The sequence below is a fragment of the Triturus cristatus genome, chromosome 8 (assembly GCF_964204655.1).
Source record: "Triturus cristatus chromosome 8, aTriCri1.1, whole genome shotgun sequence".
NCBI lineage: Eukaryota > Metazoa > Chordata > Amphibia > Caudata > Salamandridae > Triturus > Triturus cristatus.
This window is the reverse complement of record NC_140591.1, coordinates 1,057,872,552-1,057,891,297: the sequence shown is the minus strand read 5'-3', so window position 1 is coordinate 1,057,891,297 and position 18,746 is coordinate 1,057,872,552. Positions and strand designations below refer to the sequence as shown.

The window sequence follows — 18,746 nt, the reverse complement described above, 5'->3', positions numbered from 1 at the left end:
GCAGTCTGATTCACTGTGTTTGTCCGTTCAGGAAGGAGTGGATCCAGTGCACTGCCTTGTTGCAGATGCCAGAGTTGTGGAGTCTCTTGATTAGGGTGCGGTGGGAGACAGTGTTGAATGCAGCCGACATGAGGGCTGCGGTTTTGCCCCGGTTGAGGAGGGAGCAGATGTCATCAGTGGAGTCGAAGAGTGTGGTCTCTATGCAGTAGTTGCTTCAGAAGCTGGATTGGAAGGTGTCCAGTACGTGGTTCTCTTTGATGAACTCAGAGAGTTGGGCGCTGATGGTCTTCTTGATGACCTTGGCTGGAAAAGGAAGGAGGAAGATGGGTCTGAAGTTGTTCTTTTTTTTTTTTTTTGCAATAAATCAACAAAGAACATAACAATTCAAAAGTATCTCAATGCCCCCCCACCCCCCAGTGGCTCAGTTGGACAGTCAATTTGCCACTTATTAGAGATCGTTCATAAACACCAAAAGCATGATCACGATCTTTAGGCTGCTGTCTGTTCCACAATTTTAAATAATTGAATAAAATTCAAGCCGAGAAGCAGAAAGGTACATAAAGTGCAAGTGCATGAAAATTAAAGCCACAGACATAGTAAACGTTATCTCAAAAAACAAAAATACAACCACTAAAGTGCCCTGTGCTCAATGTAGAACAAAGTGCATAATAAGCAAGATAATACAACTGACGTTGCAGAACTATTTTTGAAAAATCCAGAATTTTATTAAGTAAAATCCTCAGATATACACAAGAGGCAAACATGTGGATGGAATCAGCTCCGAATTCCGCACATCTGGGGCATAACGTTCCCCTGCCTGTCCCCCACTTGCCGATTCTGCTGGGTGTGAAATAAAGGAAGAAGACAGTTTTGTAAAACTGTGCCTGAAGCTTAGCTGATAGCAGGTCACTCTGAGCAGCAGGTAGTGCAAAGTTAACAACATTGTCAGTAGTGTCTAATTTTTGTTTCCATTTACAATAAATTCCAGCTATATCGTCCGGCATAAGATCGTTCAGAGATGAATAAATGTGCCTGATACGAGGCATAGAGGACCCGCATAGTTTATTAATTAAGTCATTTGGGGTAAGCCCCAAGGGCCAGAAAATCACTGATCGCTAGGTATTTGAAAGCGTCAAAAAAGATCTTATAAAATTCCACTGGAATATAGTCAGGCCCGGACACTTTACCATCAGGCAGATTAAATAAAACCGTTGTGACTTCTTCCCGAGAAGGGGAGTGTTCCAATACATCATAGTCTCCAGGACTAAGTTGTTTGAAAGAAATTGCATATAATAATTATCCGTTTCTTCCCAGCTCATTTCCTGGGGGCTAGCCTCCAATTCAGAATTTAATTTCTGGTAGAATTCCTGACAGGCTAATCGAATTTTATTAGGATCCCTAGTAATTTCCCCTGATAAAGACTGTATTGACTGTATTTTATTAAGGGTTACCAATAAGTTCACTAAGTTCATAGATTTTTTCCTTTGAGGCGGCCTATTTAGCAGCAGCTTTCTCGGCCAATATTATCCCAATTTTAGCCCTTATAACGGATGTGGATAATCATGCGGGTTCAATTTCAGCACCTTTTTTGAATGCTCTGGAGCTCCAAAATATGTGTTTTATTCAGCTTATTTTTCCTTAAAGAAAAATGTAAGTTTTCCCCTCTGACACCTACTTTTAATGTGTCCCAAACAACCATTGTGGAGGCAGACCCAATATTATCGGCCAGAAATTCTTGAATCCATTTCCTCATATGGATCTGATACCCATTATCGCAGAGGAGCGCTCTCTCGAAGCTCCAGGACCAGACTTCCTTGCGAGACGTTGATCTGGTTATGTTTAGTATGAGTGAGTTATGGTCACATAAAAACTGGGGAGCAATATCAATGTCACAGTTGCCAATCAAGGAGGATAAAACAAAGAAATAGTCCAACCTTGCTAAAGAAACATGGGGAGCAAAGTAATAAGTAAAGCCTGGCTGGCTCGGTTTTAATTTGGCCCAGACATCAATGAATCCATGTGTACCCATTAGATGACTTCCTGCTTGAAACACCTTAGGTTTCCGGCCTGTGTATCTCCACTGGTTCGCCCCCCCCACAAATCACTTGGTAAATTGATGTTAAAATCAATGCTTAGGATTAAGGGAAGGGGCCAATGTGCTAATTCGCCATTGACCCAGTTGATTACCCCAGGATCATCAGCTGTACATCCATAGATAGAGCATAGGGTAAATGAGGAGCCTGATGTTAGCCGGCATTCTGCCAAGACCCATCTTCCAAGGGGATCAGCTGTGGAACTGATAAGCTGTAGTGGAGTTCTCTTCTGTACTAAGATCCCAACACCTTTCACCCGTGCCCCTTGGGATGTCCCCATAATTACCTTATATCCAAGTGGATCTAAAAGGGAAAGCTGTAAACCCTTGATATACGTTTCTTGGAGGGAGACAACGTCAGCCACCAGTAGGCGCAGCCCCTGGGCGACCTTCTGCCTCTTCCAGGTGTCATTTAAGCTGCAGATGTTGACACTGACAAAGCTAAGATTATTAACCATAATCAAGCAAAGCTATTATACAGAGCTGAAAATAAGAGGCAAAGAATAAGCAAAAATTGGCTCCCTAACGTACATATTTTCCTATGAGAAACTACACTAAAATGCCACAGCGTATAACTAACTGTAACATTGTCTACATTCAAGCAATCAAGCAAAAGTATGTATTTTCTTTTTTTTAACCATTCTTTGAACCCCCCCAAAACCCCTCCCCTTCAAGTCTCAGAGCAATCATGAAAAACCTGAGTGATGGCTACCCGTAATAAATCCCCGCCACCCGGCCCCGCCGTATTTACACAAACCAAAATTTCAAAAAATAAAAAGATAGTCTTTAGGCCAAAATAATAGCCTGCAAGCAGCAAACAAAGAACACGTGGGAGCTATATTACAACACTACTTGTTTTAACCCTAACAGGCCAATACCCTCCAAGGCGGAATAGGCGTCAACTTGAAAAGAGCCATTTCTATCAAGGCATCTGAAGGGGCCTTAGGGTTTTATGCGCCCCACTTATGTTGCTATCAATCTAGTTTCATGGTCTTTTTCTGGATTTTATTTCTTCAAGATACTCTTAGGCTTTGATTCCAGAGGTGAAGGTACAAGTTTACCCATTTACAATGATTTTCAATCTAGCAGGGTTCATTAAAAACTTGAGCCCCCAGCTGCTGAAAAGGTATGAAGAGCTGACGAAGGCGCCACCTCCGCTCCACCGTGGAGTAGCAGAAATCAGGTTTTGCAAAAAAAGATACCCATTCTAAAGCCCTTATGAGAGTTAGGTCGGGCCTGATCATAGACCAACTGTCTCAGAAGAAAATTTCCCAAAAAAACAAGGAAGGCCCTGGGTTTTTCTCCACTGTTATTGCTGCCCTCAAATCGCTTTTTAAAGTTGAGGGGAAAACAATGGGCACGCTGCACTTTGTGGTCCCAGTTCCATTCAGGACAATCCGGGAAGGCCCCCCGGAGGAGTTTTACTATGTAGCACCGTGGGTCTTCACCTTCTACCCCTTCAGGAATCCCAAGGAGGTGGAGGTTGTTCCGGCACTGGCTGTTTTACTGGTCTTCCAGCTTCTGGTGTGAACATGGGCTTCTATTGGAATTCTCAAGGGGATACTATCAAGCCCATTATCGCCGCTTTAGCGACAGTTTCCTGCCACTCAAGTGGTGATTATTTTAACGCCGTTCTTGATAATATGCCCCAACATGTTTCCACTACCGATGTAGCAGATGTGGTTTCACCGCTTGGGCCGGGGGTTTAGCCGTAAAAAACAGTTTAGCAATTAAAGGTTGATGATTCAAACTTTCCTTAGGAGCGCCGCTTCCTCCCAATCTTCCTGTTGTTTTTTTAATCGCACCATCCTCCTTTTTACCTTTCTGGGTTGGCTCCTGTGCTGGCCCTTCCATATCTCCATGTCCGGCAGTGAGGGGAGTACTGGCTTTGACAGCAGTGGCTTTCGCTTTTAATCCCCAAGCTCCATGGGAGGCCATAATCTGCTTACGGTGGGGACAGGTCTCCGCAGGCTCTTGAACAATCGCAGCCGGTGGGAAGATGGACATCAGAACAGCAGCTGCAGCAAACAGCACAAGTGTGTCCCAGTTTCTCCCCATTACAAAGCAGGATCACAACTAGCCCGTAAGGTTATGGGCAGCACCATCGTGACAGCAGTAGTAGCGACGTCCTCCAGTCAACTTCACAACCAAGTGAAGCTGCGTTCGCAATCCAGGCAATCCATGCGGCATAATCGAAGGTCGAGTTTCCCTTACAGCGTGGGCGGCGGTATGGCAGAGTGTTACACAAGTGCCATCTTGCTCTTACGGGTCTGAAGTTCTTGAGGTCTGTCAGGTAGGTGTATGGTTTCTTTAGCATGGGGTTGATGTCAGCATGTTTCCAGTCATCTGGGAAGGTGGTATTTCGATACAGCAGTTGAAGGTGCAGCGAAGCTGTGGGGAGATGGAGGTGCCAGCTCTATGGAGGATGTGGGCAGAGATCTGATGGGGCTCCTTAATGGATGCTCTTCATAGTCTTGAGTGTGTCATCTGTGGTGAGCGGATGGCAGTTGAGTACGATCTGTTGGGGTGCGGCATGGTTGTGTGCAGTGTTGGTGGGCATAGTGGCTGCGTTTTGGTCATCAAAGCTGTTGTACATCTGCATGACCTTGTGGTGGAAGAAGGTGCCGAGTTTATTTCAGAGGTCTTGGGAGGGTGGTATGTCTGTGGTCTCGCTGTTGGGCCTGGCGAACTCCTTAATGATGGCAAAGTGTTCTTTGCTGTTGTGTGCATTGGCATTCATTCTTTCTTGGAACGCCATTTTCTTTGTGGTTTTGAGGAGAAGGTGGTGTCCAATGACGGCAGATGTGAAGGTTGCATTGCTTTCCGGGGTTTTGTTGTTCCTCCATCTCTTTTCGAGTCATCTGCAGGTGTGTATGGAGTTGTAGAAGACAGGAGTGAATCAGCTGGCTTTCTTGTAGAGTTGCTTGCCTGGTGTCTTCTTGAGGGGTGCCAGAGTGTTGGCGCAGTTGGAGATCCATCGGTGAACGTTGCATGAGGTCAGTGTTTGTGTCTGTTCGTGTTGGAGGAGTGGTCGTGCTGAGAATGTTGACAAAATATTCTTCGGTGGCCTCGTTCCAGCTCTGATGGCGGGGGCGATGAGAGCGGTGGTGGGTAGTGAGCTAGGCGAATGCAAGATGTATGCAGTGGTGGTCAGTCCAGAGGAATTTTGTGGTGTGGCTGTAGGTGAAGTTTCTGCTGGTGGTGAAAATGGGGTTGAGCGTGTGTCCAGCTGTGTGGGTCGGTGAGGTGACTAGCTGCTTTAGTCCGATGTTGTCAAGATTCTCCAGTAGGGATGCGGTGTTCACATCACTGGGGTTGTCCAGGTAAAAACTGAGGTCTCTGAGTAGGATGTAATTGGTGGATGTGAGAGCGTGGGGTGTGATGAGGTCTACGTTTGCATTGGTAAAGGGTGGGTGGTGACCGGGGGGCCTGTAGACGAGGAAGGGACACCTTCTTGCACATAAACAATCATTCCCCACAACGCAGGCACCCTTGCACTATGGTGTATGGGTGCCTGCATTGGTGCTAGGCAGCTGAAATTAGCACTAACTCAAGGGGAGATGCAGGGCTCCACCATATTGTTGAAAAACGGTGCATTCATGGTGTTATACAAGGATGGTGCAATGCAAAGTGAATCATCACTGTTTTCCCCTAGCGATGCGCTACTTTTCATAAATGAGGACCTGAATCTGCATTTGCTCTTCACCTGGGACTCTGGCTGGTCATCCTGGCTGTTGGAGGGTTTGGGGAGGTGTTGTTGACCTGTGCTAAGCTTGCTCCTGGCTGCTCCATTCTGCTTTCCGCTGTTTTTCTTTATTTTTTCCATAGAGGGGTAATTGTAAGCTCTTTTTGCCGCTAGACGCAGAAAAGTGAAGTTGGGCTGACTAGCATGAATATTTTTGCTGCTAATTGGCCGGCGGTCACTTTTTTCACATTAGTGTGTATTTTTCTATTGCCTTGATGCTGGTTTTAGCATAATTTTTCTCAGGCACTAGCTGATCCTAATGCCATGTAGCAACATATTGTAAATACGTCGCTAACATAGGGTAAGTGTTTGGCAATCGGCAGCATTAAAAAAAATACGCTTAGCAGCGTGAAAACTGCTTAGTGGCAATTTTTGTAAATATACCCCTTTGTACCTAAGACTCTGCTATTCTAGTTCAAGTACTATGATACGAACTCTACCTAGCACTCATACAAGAAATTCAATGGCTCTACTTCTTACCTCATGCTCCAAAAGGAGTTTCAGAGAATGTTCAAATCAAGAAATATCTATTATTACAAGCAATCAAGGCACTTTTTCACTTAACTTTCAATATACACTGGAAAGGGTTGGCTATACAACTGAACTGTTTCAAACCTGGCCTCAAGGGCAGTTCTGGTTATTTAAACACTCCTTTATTAAGCTACCCACTTGATGTTGACTATATTGAAAACTTAAGCCATTGACAATCACAAATCTAAGATATTCACTTCTTCTATGATACGATTCAGGAAAAACAAGTTTCACATCAAAGTGCAGAAAACCTCAAGTGCCTCAGGAACATTGCCTTTTCAAAAATAAATACAAGCTATTAGGATTTGTTTATGTAAAAAAAGTGGCTTGCCAAAGGTGCTTCAATCATATCAGCTGAAGTAGTACTGGCAAAGAAAGGACACTGACCGTGAAGAAATAAAAACCTTCTCAGGGGTTTCACTGATACACCTGGTCCTTTTAAACCAACAAAGAAGAGATTTGCACAGAAGCTGTAATATAAAAGACATATTTTCTATTAACCTCAGATGAGGGAGACTATGTCACACAGTACCCTCAGGAACTGTAGGAGGCATTCTAAGGAGTAGAGAGAACAGGCGCCTTATATATGCTTAGGTTACATCAGTCAGCATAAAACCAAGGAGAGGTTCTGGCTCATACCAGCATGCAAAATGACTAATATGGGTATACAAGATTTGCTTGCTCAACAAAGTGGGAGGAGAGTCCAAACTGAGCACATTAGTAAGAATAGCCTGACAGTTCTATACTAGGAGCAGGTGCATTCTACTAGCTAGGCCCCTCTGAGCATGTGCAAGGCTCTGGAAGAGGGAAACAGCACATGGCGAGCACATGACTAACTAAAATGGCTGCCAAGTACAAAATGGCTTTCAGCTCATGCTAACAGATCCCTGCAATTTTTAACAACCGGGCAGCTAAGTCTAGCTCTTGTGAGCCGGCTGTGGGGGTGTTGAGACAGAATATTGAGTCGGAAATGTCGACATACACAAATAGCTAGTTGGATATATCATGATTCAGAAATATCAACAGCAAGAATATCGCGGTCAAGAATATCGAATTAAAGGTAAGAAATATCGTTTTGAAAAATGTAGAAGTCATTAATATTGTTAGCAAAAATATAGTTGTTTAAAATATTGATTTTTTAATTAGTGTTATGTATTTTAGTTTATATTTTAAATGTATGTGATGTATGTTTTTTGTATCAGTATTGTATATGTTTTTTTAATATATGTGTTACATTTTTAGTAGTTATAAATTTTATTTTAGATAAATTTTGTGTTTTTTAGTCCCGTAGCGGGTTGTGGGTTTATAGGGGAATAGGGTGGGAAGTAAGTTAATTATAATAAATGAATTTTTAAATTTTATTTATTTAATTTAGATTTTATGGTGCTATTTGTGGGAATTAATGTGTTAATAATTAATTCATAACTGGTTGTTAATTAATATTAATTAATTAATTGATCATTAATTGTGGTAATTGTCTAATTTGTTTTCAGGTGCGGCTTGTGGGGGTTATGTAGATAAAGGGTGGGAAGTAATTTATTTTTGATTAATTAATAATTAGTTGTTAATTTAAATTAATGAAGTGATTGAAACTAATTGAAGAAATTGTGTAATTAAAATTAGGCGCGGGTTGTGGGGTTTATAAGGTTAAAGGGTGGGAAGTAATTTATATTTAATTAATTAATATTTAGTTGTTAATTTACATTAACTAATTAATTGATAAGCAATTATGGTAATTGTGTGATTTTTTTAGGTGTGTGTTGTGGGGTTTATGGGGTAAAAGGTGGTAAGTAATTTATTTTTAATTAATGAATAATTAGCTCCTAATTAATATTGATTAATTAATTGAAAACTAAATATGGAATTTGTGTATTTGATTTGAGGTGTGGGTTATGGGGTTTATAGGAGTTAAGTGTGGTAAGTAGTTTATGTTCAAATAATTAATTAATAATTGGCTGATCATTAATGTCAATTAATTTATGTTTAATTAGGGTAGTTGTTTATTTTTTTATGTGTGGGTTTTACTTTTTTAGGCATAAAGGGTGAGGAGTAAATGAATTTTACTTACTTTATAAAAAGTTTTTATATACTATTCGTTTTTTAATTGAAAATAAGTGTTAATTGTGTAATTAATTTTTTACAGTTTAATTTTACCAGTGGTTTGTGGGGATTTGCAATCCAACATATTCCATATTGCTGTGCCAATTGGAGTGGGAAAAATACATTTTATCCTGCCACTCTATATATACATATTATATATTACCTACTGGCAGTCGCCAGTAGGTAGTTATAGTTAGGACCTATTTTCCATAGGAAATCCACAACATTCTTTTTGGAATAACGTTGGCGTCAATTGATGAATCTTCGCGAAAGTTTCCAAACTTTAGGCCAGCTCCAGTCCGCTCCTATCCTGAAAATTTCACGGTGATTCGTTAAGCGGGGGCCGAGAAAAAAGGGGGGTCCCAAAACACGTTTTCCCCATGCATTTTCCCATAGGACCTGTTGACGCAGCTACAGCCCGAAGTGCTAAACGGAATTACACCAAATTTGTCAAAGAGGTAGTCCTCAGTTCAGACTCGTGCCTTTTGCTTAAATGGTGTAAATCCGTTCAGTAGTTCCTGAGAAAATCAAAAGTAAAGTCACATCTGGGCGGAGCCTAACCACACATCTCATGGTGAGATCTGATTGGCTGTCAGCACTTCATCCAAGGAGTGTTGGCAGCCATCTTGGGACCAATATACATGATAGCACCTCATTAAAAAGCATTGCAGTTAATAGAAGGTTTTAAGACTTTAGTTACATTATAAATCATTTATTGATGGTACCATACTCATTTTAGGACTTGTGGTGTGTTCTAAGGTGATTTTACCATGTGAAAAAGCCTTCTGCTGTGATATCATGAATCATGTTTGAGAGAAAACTATTTTTTCATGCTTTTCCCACAGAGGTTTGGAAGGTGATCTATAAGCTAAACTGAGAGCATATTTTCTGTAAATTCACATTATCTTTCTCAGTCCTGTGAGAATAAAGTCTGACATTCTCAGTGAAACATGAACATCCAACAAGGGCAGAGACTGTTAGTTGATTCCTTTGTGTTCTACTGCAGCTTCCCAGAGTGTTCTAAAGAACAACTAGAGCGCTAACAGTCCTACTTATGACAAACGTATGGCACACCTGAAGCCATCTTGGTTGGAATAAAGTGGTAACTCTTAAAACATTTAATTTAAAAAGGAACAAAATGAGGGGGTCCATTTTGCCATAGAAAGTATGATTAGTGCTGCAGAAAGAAAAATTGGGGAACATTTTGACTTCTCAAATCCTCTTCTAGTTCATAAAAAAATTCTGACATGCAGACTGAAACATGCACTTTGAATACCAGCAGCAGACTTCCCTGGTGAGCAGTAGTTTTACTACAGTGATCTAATGAGCAACTAGAGTGCTAACATTCAGAATTTATGGCAAATGTGTGACACATCTGAATGCCTTCTTGATGGAACCAAAATAAAAAAACTGAAAGTATTCCCACTGAGGAGACTTCAGTAAATAAGGAAATTAGGAAACTTCATAACAAATAAATCTCCCAAGATGGCCACCAGAGACAAAAGAGCCCAAATGTAGCCCAAATATCACCCAGATGTAGCCCAAGTATAGCCCAATGACAGAATGTCACAGAGTGTTCTTAAGAACAACTAGAGCGCTTACTGTCTTACTTATGACAAAAGTATGGCACAGCTGAAGCCATCTTGATTGGAATAAACTGGTAACACTTAAAACATTTAATTAAAAAAGGAACACAATGAGGGGGTTCATTTTGCCATAGAAATTATGATTAGTGCTGAAGAAAGAAAAATTATGGCACATTTTGAGTGACTTCTCAAATCCTCTTCTATTTCATTAAACAATTCAGACATACAGACTGAAAAATGCACTTTCAATACCAGCAGCAGACTTCCGTGGTGAACAGTAGCTTTACTATAGTGATCTAATGAGCAACTAGAGTGCTAACATTCAGAATTTATGGCAAATGTGTGACATATCTGAATGCCTTCTTGATGGAATCAAAGTAAAAACCTGAAAGCATTTCTTACAGAGGAGACTGCAGTAAATGAGGAAATTAGGAAACTTCATAACAAATAAATCTCCCAAGATGGCCAACAGAGACAAAAGAGCCGAAATTCAGCACAAATATCACCCAGATGTAGCCCACATGTAGCCCATTGACAGAAGTGTGCAAAACACTTATTTTTTGTGTATTTGCCGTTTTATATAGTGCAGACTTGTCAGGTGCTTTACATGAGCATTGGTTACATCACACAAGATCAAATTCATTTTGGTTGTAGACATGGGGAGATTAAGTGATTTGACCAGAATCACAGAATGTTGAGCTGAAGCAGAAACTCCAACCTGGTTCCCCAGTTGCAAAGTCTACAGCTCTGGAAGTAACACCACATCCTCTCCCCTAGGTGCAACATTTAAATAAGTGGTCAACTGGATAAAAAAACATAAAGATTACAAATAATTTAAAAGTTCTTTGTCGCTATTTGAAAACTCAGAAAATATGTCCTCATTTTAGTTTTTTAGAGCACAAACCATAATTTTGATGCAATAAGACCCTTTCATATATGTGATTTCTAAAGGAAATACTCTAGGTATTACAGTTTTGATTACATCAAGATGACGTCAGGCGTTCCACACTATTGTAATGAATATAGAATGTTAGCAATCTAGTTGTTCACTGGGATACTGTTGAGAGGCAGAGGCCAGGGGCACGGACTCTGAAAATTGAAGGCAGGTAGGAGAGTGCAGAGGCACCAATTTGACCACACTGGGCAGGCAGGAAGGGCAGTGGCAGCACAACAGACTATGGAGGGCAGTAGAAAGGGGGCAGGGGCAACAAACCAACAATACAGGACTGGCAAGAGAGGCTGTGGCAATATAATAGACCATTGTGGGCAGAAGGAAGAGGCAGTGGTAGTACAACTATACATGCCAACAGACCCGTTTCAGCCAGGAAACGTCCAATGTTTTTAAGCTCAAATGGGCTTTATTTGATCTGTCTCCTGTCTACAATCTCCTCTTTTTCAATGTAACTCAAAGGGGAAAATCAATACCCCAGTTTTTTTTCAAAATCTCCCTCTTACCAAGTTCAAAATGTTCGCAAGTATGGTAAATTGGATCATGGTAGGCAGGAGGAATTGGGGTAGGGACATGGACTCGGATAACAGAATACGGCAATTCCTCAAAAGTAGGGACTCTGTACCCCATTAAAGTACTCCTATGAGTAAGTGCAGACTTACTTCTACTTTAGAATTCCAAGCATCTTCAACATGCTTAGACATCTCCTCCAGGCGTGAGTTTCCAAGTTTACTACTGAGTGGGTTAATGTGACACATTCCCAATGATCACTTCTCCGAATGGCATAATTCTGCAATGCCTAGGCTTCAACGGGAAATTGCACCCGATGAGCCAATGCAATGTTTTAATTTTTTTATTCTCTATGGCAAAAACATTTTTCGTTGTTGAGAAACCTTTTCCCATCCATCTCCTCCAAGTACGGAGGTGTTTTGTTTTCCTTTCGATCCTGAAAGGTAAAGCTCCAATAATTTCCAGGGTCTGAAAGCGTAAGAATGGAGTTTGTGAATGCCCACATACGTGCACGTTTGCAGCTATTCACAAAGTTATATGACTAATCATGCCTTGTCACACTCACTTCCCACACTCTGCACAGGAGTGACTATTTCATATTTCTCTGCACTGTTGGTGGAAAAAATATGTACAAAGAAACCCATTTACAACTGGCAAGATTCCTTTCATGAATTAGTAGCAGGAATAAATAAACACATTTTGGGACATAATTATACATTTTCAGCCAAAAATGCCTATGTGGATTGCCCTCAAATACCTTTGTTGAGAAACATGGAAAATAGCTTCCAATACATATATTTCACATCTGGATTAATCGGAAGTAAAGCAAATTGTGCTTCAGGTTCCATTATCATTCATGCAGCATAATTTGAAAACTTTGAAAAAGGCAGAAAAGGAATTTGCAATGGATATCTTACCACAGTAATTCCATCATTCAAAAGTGATTCTCCAAATATCATCATGTAAAGTTGTTCATTGACGCTGGCTTCTTCAAAAACAGCTAATACTGCCACAGGGTCCACTGCAGCAATCAGGCTGCCAAAAAGCAAGTTCTGCAGTAAATCAATGTCACTGAGTCCAAATACTTCTATCTGACATATAGCAAAGAGTGAGAGACCGATGCCAAATGCGTTCATCAGAGTTCCAGCCACAGCCCACCAAGTAATAGTCCCGATGTTTTCAAAGAATGGACGAGTAGGTAAAAAGTATCCTCCTTCAATGATAATTGGAGGAAGCAGATATAAAAAGTATATGTCTGTCCTCATGGCTGGTGGTGCTTTGTGGTCAGTTCCAAAAATAATTCCTCCGAGTAATGCTCCTATTGCAATGAGAATGCAGCTCTCTGGCATGATGGATGGCAGTTTGTGATACAGGTGAAAACCTTGAAATAAAACAAAAAATGTTTATTGAAGAAATATAAATGTTAATCAACACACTGGATATCACAAGGGACAGTATAGTGTTTTGCCCATAACAATTCTGGGAAATCTGAAGATGCCAATTGAATAAATAATATTAATTTTGTGCACTATCTCATCCAATCTCTCTGTACCCACAGTGACTAAAGGCATAATTCAATTTTTTTTGCATGCATAGGTTTAGGTTAGGCTTCCAAAACAATCAATTTGTGATACACAATTCTACATCCTTATTTGTGGTTTGAGGAGTAAAGTTTCATAGCACAGAGAATATTTTGAAAACAATTAAAATTAATCCACCATGATAATTTTTCTGTCAACTGCGGGAATAGAAGTCCAAAAAGACGTTTTACAGTTAACTAGTCCATGGAAAAAGCAGTAAGCACCAACTTAGAGACTCATACGTTTATGGGTACCGGGAAAGGAGTTCTTTAGCTGGAAAAATATTTTATTTTTGAGAATTAAATAAAAGAAGTTACATGAACAAATATCCATTTACCTATAAAGGTTTCCCATCTGTTGAAATCATCATTACATTTGCCCTGGTGGAATACTCTTAGAAATATACAACAATCATAAATTTCCATGAGGACTTCTGAGATTCTTTGCAAATCATCGATAATAAATAATCTAATTCAAACATATGAAGAGAATTGTTGAAGTATATATGATATATGTAGAGGTAATGTCACCTTTAGGAAGATGCTTAAAGGGTTTCTGTAATTAAAAGCCCTCCAAATCATCCAAAATAAATCATACTATTTTATTGATATGAGTTTCAGGCAATGTGGCTGCTCCAAAGAAAAGAAGGTCTCGGCAATTCTGATCACCTCATCTAAGTACATAGGTTAAAAAGTAAATTGTAGAGATCGTTACTCAATGACAAGAAATTTCTGGTTAGGAATGCATCAATTTATATCTCATGGTCGCATTCAGTAAAAATAGATAGAATTAGTGATGAGGGTAATGACAAGAGTACAACATTTTAGTTGCTACTGAATACAACCTGATTTGGTGAATTTCGTGGGGCACACTAAAGGTGATTCTGAACAGATAACAGCAGATGTATTGTCCGCAATTTTGCTAGCATAGCCGCTGAATTCTGAGTTGGGCAGAATGAGAATATTCCAAAGGAATATATTTCTTCAGCTGTCACCTAAACTTTGTCAAGGAAACTCTGCCAAAGATTATGATGAATCATCTGCCCATTTTAGATTAATTGATGTGCCAGTGTATCTAGTAAAGATACCTTCTTAAACGTGTGCCTGTTAAAGGGTGGGAGAATTCCATGTAAAGGAAATCTATAAGATGGAAATCAACCACCCAACTCCAGCAGGCCAGAAGCCTAATATGTGGGCAATGATAATGCACAAACACTTGACGAGGTACACTTTCAGTGCTAACATTTGCTGGCACAATTTAAACCTGCTTTGATGTAGATTGTTGGATTACAGAACGGCATCTCTTTCTACCAAATAGATTTTTTTAAGGTGGACACAGCACAGAACAGTCTACGTCTATATTGGGAGAGGATATACACATTTATGGCTAATGGAAACCTAGCTGGTTTCCTAACTAAATAAACATTATATCTTTGTTTTATGAATAGGGTTCCTTCTAAGAGCCTTACGACCAGGGAACATCTTACATCCAAATATCCTGAATATTAACATCACAGTAACCACTTAAATACAATTGATACAATTGGATCATGATAGGGGAAAAGGCACAAAAACTATAATGAGGTAACAGAGCTGTTGTGTAGAAGATTATTGGTATTTCATTTAGCAATTACCATCCTATCTCTTTCCCTCACACAGTAATCAGTAGAGATCTTGGGTGACTTTAATTTCCAAGATACACTGAGAGAATTAAATGCACAGATAATACACTTTTAAAACATTTCAAATGACAGAATGCCAACATAATACAGCATTCAAAACCCAACTCTGATAAAACTCCAAGAAGGGTTCCCGGGACATCATATAACAGTTGACAAATGTAAGTGCAAAGACTCAAGCCCAAGCAAGGCAATTGTCCACAAATGATATCCTCTGTAAGCCTGCCTACGAGGAAGAGTATATAAATGTCTTTGCACATAGGTTTCCGTAGAAGTAGTAGCAGAATACCTCATATCATTGTGGCTTGGACAAAAATTAACAAACAGAAAGTCAGATTTTCAAAATGAAGCTGCATCATATAATTACTCTTCATTCTTACATTTTTGAGAAAGGAGTTACCGAAAAAATGCACTAACTGTTTGGGCACAAATACAGTCAACTAAGACATCTATGCACTCAGAACCTTTTGACTTGAACTGCAATACTGGATGTCTAATAACTCTCAGGATAAACCCGCAAACAAAGAGTTCATCCTGATCAGTTCAAAATCAAACAACAACACTGAATCTTCTCTTCTGATTAAACTTAATCTTGAAACCTTCTTCCCCTTGCTTACCTTCTTTCCTTTATCCATAAAACCCTGGAATTCATATGGACAACACATAATGGCTAGCACCATGTATAAACAAAGTTGCTAACTTGTTCCTTTATTCAGTGGAGAAAATTAAGCACCTCCTCACATTTGATCATTTGAAAATGAGTGCTCATGCCCTGATCATCTAATTGCCAGATGGAAGTAATGACTCTCAGGCAGATGTTCCACATTCATTTTCATGCCAATGAAGGTCAATCTCCATGCAGCAATCTACCATGTATCAATAGACATTCCCTGTACTTTTTCAAATTTCTCATGTTGAGGAGACAATGTGGTCTGAGGTGCAGAGACACCATACTGTTGGAATGCAAAACAATTGAAAAAATGATGGCACTAAACCAATCTTTCAATGGGGTGGTTCCAATTAGTTGCATTCTCTACCCGGTTCATCAAACACTCAGCAACTCTTCCTGTCCTCCAGAAGAATGTGGGAAACACATCTAATCCCATGCCCCATGTGATGAGAATATATAAATAATTCTCCTTACCTCCTAGTTCCTCATAATGTACAATTAACCTCTTCTGTGCCCATGACGAGATGGTCTCGTCATGGAGCACAGTCGCGCTGTGCCCATGACGAGACTATCTCGTCATGAAACCCACCCACTAGGGAAGCGCCAGGCACAGGAGGGGGAAAAGGCCTGGCACCCAAGGGGTTAATTTTATAATGTTTGCTGTAATGCTTCCTATTGTCATTTGGAAAGAGAGTGCTTCAGTAGCTAACTACTGGTTATCTCCACGAGGCATGTCCTGAGTACTCACAGTGTGATCATTATTTATGTATCAGATATTTCACATAAATAAATAATGAACACACTATGAGGACTCAGGACATGCCTCAAGGAGATAAACAGTACTTAGTTCCAATTATATTGTCAGCAACTATCCACGCTCTTCTAACCTATGCGTGGAAATGGCGGCCACTGAAAAATGAGCCTTGGCAGACAGAAATGTCTGAGGAATATATATTTGCTCAAAGAGTTGGGACTGACAGTACCATAGTACCAAAGGCAACTGTCAATCTTGAGACACTGATCTATGGAGAGGAGTAGCCATTGTGAAAAAGTGCATAATCTGCCATATGCTGGATATTGATTCTTAATCCCCAGGCACAAACCTTGACGTTGCATTCCTGACTGCTAAGCTTCCAATCAAAAAGTTAATTCGATGAAATACAGTAATAATATTAGAGATATATCTGAATGACTATGAGAATGTCCCACTACAGCACTACGGCAGTCAGATACAGAAATGGAAACCATTGCAGTCCAGTACAATTTAGAACAGTCAGGCTTATCTGCGTAGTCTCTTTCCTGGTGTTCCTTTTACAAGCAGGCCTAGTGCAATGTAGGGCAGGGCAAAAGTAGGCCTCAGATTTAATGAACTGATATTTGGTTCATGTGAGAAATTGGGGTATTTATTGGTTGAGGGGGTGAAACTCTACTCAAGTAGCAACCACAATCCCTGTCATGGTAAACCACAAAAAGTCACTAAATTAAACTGTGCATAACTCTCTGGTAGCTTGGAACAAAAGCACACATGATTAAATTAGAGGTGAGGTGTAAAGTATTTATGCAGCTCCCAAAACAGTAATAAAGTGAAAACACAACACAAGAAAAATACCACACCAATTTAGAAAACTATAGTAACATTTAATACATTATTTGACACCAAAACTACAAAAATCCAATATTTAAATCCGGAGATATGCAATTTAAAAGACTTTGCTAAATATGCGCTTAAAAGCACAAAGGGCCAAAAGCTGTTATCTGGGTGGGCAAGACTGGGACAACGTCACAGGTTCCAGTTAACTGCGATGGAGAACTAGGTGCTGTGACGCAAGTTCCTGCATCAAACTGCTTTGAGCTGCATCAGTTCCAAGGGAGCCCACAGTTGGGTTAGGAGGAGTGCAGTCTGATGCCAGTAAAGGGCAATGATCTGGGGGGCACTTCTTGGGGATTAGACCTCAGTCCAGCAAAGGCCAGCAGCATGGCACAAGCAGGTTCAAAAAGGGCTTGGAGAGCTGACCAGATACCAGTGAGGTCTCTAGACCTTGTTCTGTCCCTGTACCTCAGAACAGTAGGCCAGTTAGCTAGCCCTTGGAGTCACTCTGGTGGTTCTGGGTTCAAGGAGCAGGTCCAGCATTACTTCCTTAGACAGCAAGGCAGTGACTCTTGCCACATGGCTGTTAGGCAGTCCTTCAAGCAGCAGGGCAGCAGAGAAGTCTTTCACCTGAGTCTTCCACAGGGCCAGAAGTTATCTCAAGAGTTGGTCTCAGGGTCCAATATTGTATACCTGGTGACAGCTTTTTTTTTTGTTTCAAATCAGTTTATTGAATATATGACAGACAAAGAAACCAAGCAGGTTGAAGATATACATCCCTGTCAAAAAAGCATAGGGTTAAGACCACGATCCATTTTAGATAGCTAAGTACTTGAGTAAAACTTGTAAGACAGAGCCAGCACCTTTCAACACAAACCAAAATCTACAAACGAAAGAAAAACTGAAATGAGAAGAGAAGCAATATGGTACAATCCTTTCAAAGGCTTTCTTGGTACACTTCTCTCATTAAGAAAAGCTAAAGTAAAATACCCAGTAATACAAGAGATATATCGGAATCTATCCTTGTCACAGAGATGAATGGTAAGTGTCCGGCTATGTTTATATGATCCTATTTACATGTACTTTCCTCTAAACGTTCTAATATTCTGGACCAGATAACAACAGGGGTATATCACAAACGTTTGAAAAAATAAGGGGGAAAACAAGCTCCCATCGGGGAGGGAGGGAGAAGGGAAGATGCGTTGAAAATACCTTAGTGTTAGGGGGAGCGGGGCATCATAAGGGAGGAAGAGGCAAAGCCTCTTCTACTAGGTCGATGGCGCTGGGGATTCCGGCTGCCGACCACTAAAGTAAGGTTCAAGGGGATCGTCAAATAGCTGCAAAGGGGGAACCAGTCAAGAATGTTCGATCCTGGAAAAATAGTGTATTAGTGACTGCCAGATGCGGGTGAACTTAGCATCCGTGTGATGGATACAGGCAGTGAGTAGTTTGATGGCTAAAACATGCCATAGGAGGAGAAACCATATGGCTACAGGAGGGGGGTGAGGTTTTTTCCAGAAAAAGGCTATGGTATGTAGAGCAGCTCCTAACATTTGTAAGATCAGACGCCAGTCCGTGTATGTCGTAGCAGTCAATGTCGAGGGTCTAATGCCTAATAGAGTAACAGTCGGAGAGGAAGGAATAGGGAACCCCACTGTATCCTTGATGTGACTAAGAATCTCTTTCCAAAACACAGTGAGGCTCGGGCAAGACCACC

The 18,746-nt window shown here is 40.5% G+C and overlaps 1 protein-coding gene across 1 annotated transcript in view; it reads right to left on the bottom strand.

The window, feature by feature from the left end:
• Nucleotides 1-18,746, bottom strand: part of SLC9A4 (solute carrier family 9 member A4) — a 413,232-nt gene that overhangs the window by 364,304 nt on the left and 30,182 nt on the right. The window contains exon 2 of the mRNA XM_085622597.1: nt 12,431-12,894. Within this exon, the coding sequence (XP_085478723.1) occupies nt 12,431-12,894 (464 nt within the window). The remainder of the gene's footprint in view (nt 1-12,430; nt 12,895-18,746) is intronic.